The 7,818-nt window shown below is 32.5% G+C and overlaps 1 protein-coding gene across 1 annotated transcript; it reads right to left on the reverse strand.

Moving 5' to 3' along the window:
* Positions 1–2,975: 2,975 nt before the first annotated feature.
* On the reverse strand, positions 2,976–4,467 carry LOC148605067 (uncharacterized). The gene has a single exon (XM_088549963.1). The coding sequence runs from the start codon at positions 4,216–4,218 to the stop codon at positions 3,736–3,738; it is 483 nt and encodes a 160-aa protein (XP_088406089.1). The 5' UTR covers positions 4,219–4,467; the 3' UTR covers positions 2,976–3,735.
* Positions 4,468–7,818: the final 3,351 nt, after the last annotated feature.

Raw genomic sequence — 7,818 nt, forward strand, 5'->3', positions numbered from 1 at the left:
CTGGTCTCTGCTAAGATTTTAGTGGAGTCCGGGTTACATATTTACTTTTGTGTCTATGTGTGTGTTAGTTTGGTCATTTCATGTTATTCGTTGTGTGTGTCTATTGTTCGTTTTATCCCTTAGTCGTTATCCCTTGACTACGTTATTATTTTTGCACTTGTTTTTGTGTTTGTTTTGTTTTGTCTTTATTTTGTTTTTGTTTTTGTTTATTGTGTTTGTGTAACTACCTTCCTCTATTCTTTTGAGTAGACAGTAGAAAAAGTTGTATATAAGTCATTAATTTGACCCACCTTGTCACGGTTTTACTTTACTCTGTCGTCGTCTGTAGACACAATATTTAATCAGCAACTCGGCGGTTGTTTCAAGAAAAGCAGAGAAAAGCAGAGAATGCTTACTCTTCCTGTGTACCTGGTCCATGCTTCCAGTTTTTAGATGAGTCCGGATTGGTCATTTCCTTTTGTTTCTTTGTATATGAATGTTTTGTTATTTCGTGTTTTTTGTTGAGTGTGTCTATTTTCACTGTATAGTCTATATCCGCGGAATATATCATTGCCTCCCTTGGTTACTGTTTAATAGTTCCTCTTTGATACCCAATGAAAACCACCAAAACTTGAAATAAAGTATGTGTTAACAATGTACATATACATGCAGTACAAGACCGAATATCTCCACATACTAGTAGTTTGCACTTTTATGAAACAGACTGGATTTTGTCAGGGTTGCGCGTTGTAAATCATGTTTGTGACATTTGTTGCATAATAAATTTAATAATTATGATTTACAATGAGCAACTATATTGTCTATCAATTTGTTTCGTGTTTACAAAAATATGAGAAAAACAAATGGCTTAAATAAGAGATGCATGTTGTTTTTCTCTTTTTCATTACAATGTGTGTAGTTGTGACTATTAGATAGGGGGATATTAGAAAGATAGCTACAAAATGAATTTGAGAAAGTGTAAAAGTGAATATTTTCTTTTAGCTGATTTTTCATGTTTTTTCTTTGATCCACCCTTACATATACATTGCGCATAATTGTTTCAGAGTATTCTTCTAAATATCGAATTTCAGCACAAAAAAACTAAGGAGTGGCTATAACGGTTACTTTAAAAGTAGGTAAATTACAGATCTAGACACATTAATTTTGTAATACAAATTTACAGGACCACGTTAATTGGCTCAATTAGAAAAGTTAAGGATCGCCATTAGAAGAAACATACTGTTCACGTTATTTATCCATGTGTGTGGATGTTAGTTACATGTATTGCAGAACACGTATATCAAATGAATCAATTCGTCTCATGCTGTATACATGTATATCATTAAAAAAATATTAGGTGAAAATGAATAACATATGTCGTTCAAAGAGCAACTACTCCATTAGTAATTCAAATACGTTCGAAGAGCGACAACTCCAGAAGTAATTCTATCAGTCAACCTATATCATAACTTAATGGGACCAAGCGGCGTCCAATGGATCCGCTTGTGTTTTAGTTTATCAATATTTTCATTTGTCCTTTGTTTAACAATAAGCAACATAACGCAAATTTACTACTGCACATATCATAAGAATAAATTTGATTGATACATATATTAGTGCAAAAAGTTTAGATACTCTATTACTTGAAGTATATTAGGCTTTTTGCACTCAATCATTCTTGCACTTAATATATTTAATACATTAATTATGAATACATGTTTAAAGTACAAAATTATTGCATATTAATGGTCATGGGTTTTATTTTATTATTTTGACAATTTAAATAACAATAATAATGATAAAAAACAATTATATTAAATGTGTAATTAATGTAAACGAACGTCGCGGTTAGATGCCTGGAGTTTCAAAACAAATTAATTTTTTGAAAAAAAATAATTTGTAAGAGATTGCAATGAATTAGACAATGTTTTTTTTTTTATGTATATGGAAGTTATTTAACTTTTTTGTATTTTTCAAAGTGCATGTTCCAGGATATCATTGCCTCTGTGGTTCGGAGGGGGCTTGGTCATCTCGTGTGCAGTTGAAGGGTGTGTATTGTTCGAATCCCGACGTAGTAACACTAAAGACGTTACTGCATGTATCGATAGGTGGTCCTGGTGTACGCCGATCCCTCCCCTGAATTTATCATGCCGTTTTTTCGAATCCGAATTTGTTTGATTCGTTAGACCCCAGTATCTTTTTATTTATCAAAAATAAAAACAACATTTCATATGATTGAGGTTGCTTGTATAGTTACATGTGTGTGCTTACTAATAGTGTACATTTAGGCGTTTCGTTCATTTTCAAGTAAAATCAAGGAGAAAGAATATGTCTTTGATAAGAACATATCAATACTGGAAGAAAACTAGACGTCAGTAGATTTATTTTTATCAAAATTGAGTTTTACTTATCTATCATACGCATGTATACAATGTACATGTACACCTATACCAGAGAAACACCACTCATTCGGAAGGTATGAAACCCTACCTAGATACTTTTACCGACAATATTCACATGTGTATAATTGACTTTATTCGTTTGTTCTTAGTTACACGTACCGGTAAAATCTATATAAAGCATACATGCATTTTGTATCACAAGAATATTTTAAAACTTAGGTATAATAATGTTATAAGCTGTTTGACACCCAGAACTGGTACAAAACTTTTACAGTGGTTTCTCAGAGATAAATCAGCAGATCTTATGCTTTACAGCATTTTGGAAGTACATAATATATATTTGTATTCTGGATCGGTTAAAATTGAGAAGGGAAACTTTTTTCATTTACAAGTAAAGAGATCAACCTTAGACCGACATAGATTGAAGACTGTTGTGGATGCCCTTTGCAGCACTAGGGGATAACAAGAACAGACAGACAGGCAAAGGAAGCAAAACGCGCAGTTGACTGAATCAAATTAAAGTAATGCAACGTCACCTTGTCAACATCATTTAGTCACAACATCATAGAATACATATAAGAATTAAAACAATGATTTCCATTTACAAATGTCTGTATTTTCATTATAATCCACCATGTTCATCTACATGTAAGTATATGTAGTTCATATATATATATATGCGCCAATAGTGCATTTTGTATATATTCTAAATGTCACAAAAACATTTTATCAGCTTCGGCATATCCAAAAGGATTCTGATGGTTCGTCCGTACATCAGTCCGAATGTTCGTTGTTTAGCCCAATATGGTCTTTTAGTTCATTGGTCTACGGGATCATTTATCCGAAGTTTCGTTAGTCCAGGCGTTTGATTGCCTGAAGCTTAAATTAAACTATTTACAGTATAAGTTTATCATCACATTCATGTAAGCTCTGTACTTTCAGGTTCTGTATTTTTTCAATTTATCTTAAAGTTTTATATCATACATGTACATATACAACATGTATCTTAACAGTTAACACTGTGATATAGTTCTTTGAAAAAAAAAACTGTGGATCTCCTCGTTGATTAACAAGCACATGATTACGATTTTGAAATATGTGGCTACATGTACATATATAGTATTAAAACAACTACATGTATATCATCCGAAGGAATAATTACAAAAACTGTCTCTTTTTAATGTATGAAATTTGCAATGAATTGTTTAGAACTCCATACTTTGAATTATAACACATCTTCAACTCTGCAAGAAACATAGAGTACAGTTCTTTTATTAAGCATCTCCTTGCTGAACACATTTTTATCTTTTCAAATGAAGCATACGTTCTTGACAATAAGGTGCACTCGAATGATTCATATCTCCTCATCCTCTAATACCGGCGGCATCGTGGGAGATTTTGGAATTATGGGAGATGATGGTGGCGTGAAAGACTGAATACCACTATCGTGTATTGCAGTACACGTCGGCGTTAAAGCATTCAACCAATTGCGAATTTCTTCACTATCTGGAATTTCAAACGTGACCTTTATACCTTCTAAATTGTCCGGAACTACTTTGATATCATCTCCTTCACCTTGAAAAACTTGACAGTTCTTCAAACAGATATACGTCGCAGTGCTCGGCACTTTTTCGTTTTTGTACACGACGGCATAATGTTCAAACAATGTTTTATAAACTCGAACAAACACCGCTGTTTTCTTTGTCCTACCATGAGAAATGCTATCCTGGCTCATGAGTAAATTTCCACATTTTATTTCTAAACCTTCGTAATTTTGTTGGAATGGTATAGTTCGTAATCCGCAACACGAGTTATCCCTTTTCCTTGCAAACATCATAAAAAGATAAATTTCCTTTTTTGATACATTGTGAACACATTCACGTAAATAATCATCCTACGCATTAGACTAAGAGCATCCATATGATTTACAATATTAACAATAATTCACAAGTTCATACATTCTTTTATATACTACGGAAAAACGTCCTTGTTAAAATAACACATGTTCGTTGTATATTTTCAATGTTATTTGCAACCTTTCTGACATTTCGTCCAAGTGATAGACATTGTATAATTGACTAATTCGTAAAAAACATGATTTTACGAAGAAAACATTTGGCTAATTGGCAAAGACGATATTTTACGTAGGTTTAGAATGTTCCGATTTTCCACCGAAAACAGGATATTCAATGTTAATTGGCAAATTAAAATGTTTGATATACATGTAAATACATACATTTGTTTACAAATGAATGACATTCATTTTAAGAGGGCGTTGTACCTGAGTGAAACACAACATACGTTTGTATAATGATCGTGTCTAGTTGTTTTATTACTCTCCGTTTCATATTGAATTGAAAGGAAATTGAATGCTTCTTACTGTTTTGAGAAAATACTAGTCTAGCAAGCACACAAAGCAGTCTTGAATACAAGTAAACAGAAATGAAGGGGGAACAAAACCTGATATATATACATGTATGTACCTATTTCCCAACAATTGGATTAATAGAGAGTTAAAGTGAATAATTTTTTCTATACATGTAGTTGATACATGTACATGTACTTCAAAGATTTATGAAACGGTAAATATCATTCTAATATGTAAAGCTCACATTGCCAAGTTAAATGGAAACAATGTTCTTCAATGCATAAAACATCCATGTACTAGCGTTAAATAATTTTTAAAAAGGGGGGGAAGGGTTGTATACCTCAACAAAAATGTACACTTATATACTAACGAGAAACATAATATCAAATTGTAAAAATATATGCATAGGGCACTATAAACTTTTTCACTCCATTGAAATAATGTTAACTATTTTAAGTATATGTGTGTATGGCCTTGACAGTTCTCTTTACATCCGGTCGTTGACATCCGCAGTTGATCAAATATGGTTGTGGATATGATTTGATAGACGTATTTACATCACGTTTTTTTGTAACAAAGTACTTGGATCAATATAGCTGATACATACCAGGAAATATGACAATTTTTCCTTATTTCCCTTCTGTAGGTCTATTCAAGGAAAAACATGCTGAAATCATGCATCTGTTTCAGAAAGCATGTGCCATTTATAAAAGTTACCTAATATTGAGACTTACTATTCAAATTACGTATAATAAAGAGTAAATGAAATTAAACGTTTCCAAATTATTAAGCTAGTGTGTACAATTCTTAAGTTACGTGACGTTTGTGAAAAAAAAATAGTCAATAATCTATTTGCCAAAGATGTTCTATTTTTAATCAAAGATGAAAGAAAAGGTGGCATACGATTGTTTGAAAGTACTTGAAACAGGGACTTTATTTCTAATATACACTGCCTGCTTGAAAGATTGGGTGATGATCATTATTGAGGATGCATCATATTTTGTAGGTAGTCAGTGACACTAAAGTTGGAAAAAGTGATAAAAATGTAGTTGTTTTAAAAATTTTATATCGGTAATAATCTCGGAATTATTTTAAATACATAAATTATTCCTTTATCGAATATTATCTACTGTCGATCAATGTAGCTGTCCCTGGTTCACAACCAGATGATGTATATATGCACCTGTGTTTATTTTTCTACATCAGTGCTTCATCCAGATACTTACAAATAAAAAAAATACCAATCATGCATATTGCAAATTGATTTTGATAATTTTACTGACAAAAAGAGGATCCGGGCTATCATTGTTCATTTGGGACGAATTTGGTACAAAAACGACCAATCTTTTAAATAAAAGGGTTTATCACTTTTGGAACACTGCCTATCGGATCCACCACTGAATACACCATATTTCATTTCGCATTTACAAAACCCTTATATTTATTGATACAAAAAATGTTTCTGTACGCTTGTTGTATGACAGGTCCATTGTTCACTGTTCATAAAGTATAGTAATCAAGTGTCACTACATGTATTTTTAAGAGGAGGCTGTTAACGTTTGTCCTTTTTTGTGTTTTTTCTTTTGTTTTTGTTGTTGTGGGCGGCTAATGTCTGTTTGTATGAAAATGTAATACGGAATAGTTATCTGGAAAAACCGAAACTCGAGTTCTTCTGGTTGAGTACAAGTCATGTACGTACAAGTGTAACTTCCTCCATTGACGACTTAGTGGCGGGCTAAAGCCAAAAGTTAGATATAACCCCTATTATATCTGCACCTAATCCTCATTGAACTACATGTATCTTATTTTATTCTTTTTGCATTATTGACTTCGGTTTTTTTCCAAACTTTTCTAAAACATGAACTGCCATTTTTATGTTTGCCGACGTATTTAATTGAAATTAATTTGGGAAATCCAAGATTTCATAAGGGAATGACTCCATGACCTATCTTCTGACTTTACAGTAGCTTACTCATCTATGTAAACATCGGAATATTATGTTTTGTGCTTTTTTTAGAAAACTAATTACAGAATCTTCATGCCAATCTAAAAGAATAGATTTACACATAGACCTCGTTACACAGTATAGGTAGAAACTAGTCCCTGAAATGTTGTCTTTGGAACTGGGATAATACGTCATTAACACGGTACAAAAAGAGGCCTAGCACTAAGATCTCGATTAATACGAACACATACATGTATTATGTATAATCTTGTTTTAATTAGTTACCGCGTAAAATACATGTACTCTGTTTTTTTTAATTGTTGACACGGATTTTTTAAGTAGATAACATGGAACCAGCCTTTCCTGTCGCGTCTGCTGCTACAATGTACGCGGGTCCTTCTTGTGGTTTCAAAACGCAAATTGGAATCTACTCCAGACCTCTTCTAATTTTTATTTTTCTACACTTGACATGTTCTTGACGGATGATAGACAATCCTCAGATAAATCTACTCACCAGTTTAGTGCAAAGAAATGGAATCTTATCTGAATGATTGTACACTTCTTCAAACGTTCATCATCCGTTAATTGTTTAAGCGTTTCGGATGCGTTCACACCGTTTTGGGTTCATGCGTTTAAACACACGATATATGCACGCATAAAAAAAATGCAGGATAGAAGCGTTCGTTTTCAAGCACGATAAAAATAATATCCTGACTTACAAAACCTTTATAACAAAAGTCTATTTTATCAATGGATGTCTTCAATTTGAGTGCACTATTCAGAAAAAAGGGTAAAATCATAATCATTTAGTACACGTCGGTGTAAGGACTAGGCAGATGGTAATACAACTAGATTTTTATTTTCTAAGTAACTAATCGCTAAAATGCATTCTTCTTTCAAAAATGTTTGAACTAGCGTAGTGAAGAAACGTAATTTGTAACAGGTTATAGCAGTTCTAATTAAAAATTTATAGATTATAATTAGCAAAAATGTCACAATGAGTTGTCGTTATTATGGGACCTGTTGGATTTTCCGTCGATCTGTTCTTTTATTTTGGTTAAATTATCCAGGTTCCAGTAATAGTAGTACACGTGAACAGGCATGATATGATCCTCTGCAGCATT

Source organism: Perna viridis, chromosome 10 (assembly GCF_037379345.1).
Source record: "Perna viridis isolate PV_CMFRI_1.1 ecotype Kerala chromosome 10, ASM3737934v1, whole genome shotgun sequence".
NCBI classification, from domain to species: Eukaryota; Metazoa; Mollusca; class Bivalvia; order Mytilida; family Mytilidae; genus Perna; species Perna viridis.

Coding starts and splice junctions, on each gene's coding strand:
- LOC148605067 (XM_088549963.1), bottom strand. CDS start 4,218: ATGATGTTTGCAAGGAAAAGGGATAACTCGTGTTGCGGATTACGAACT.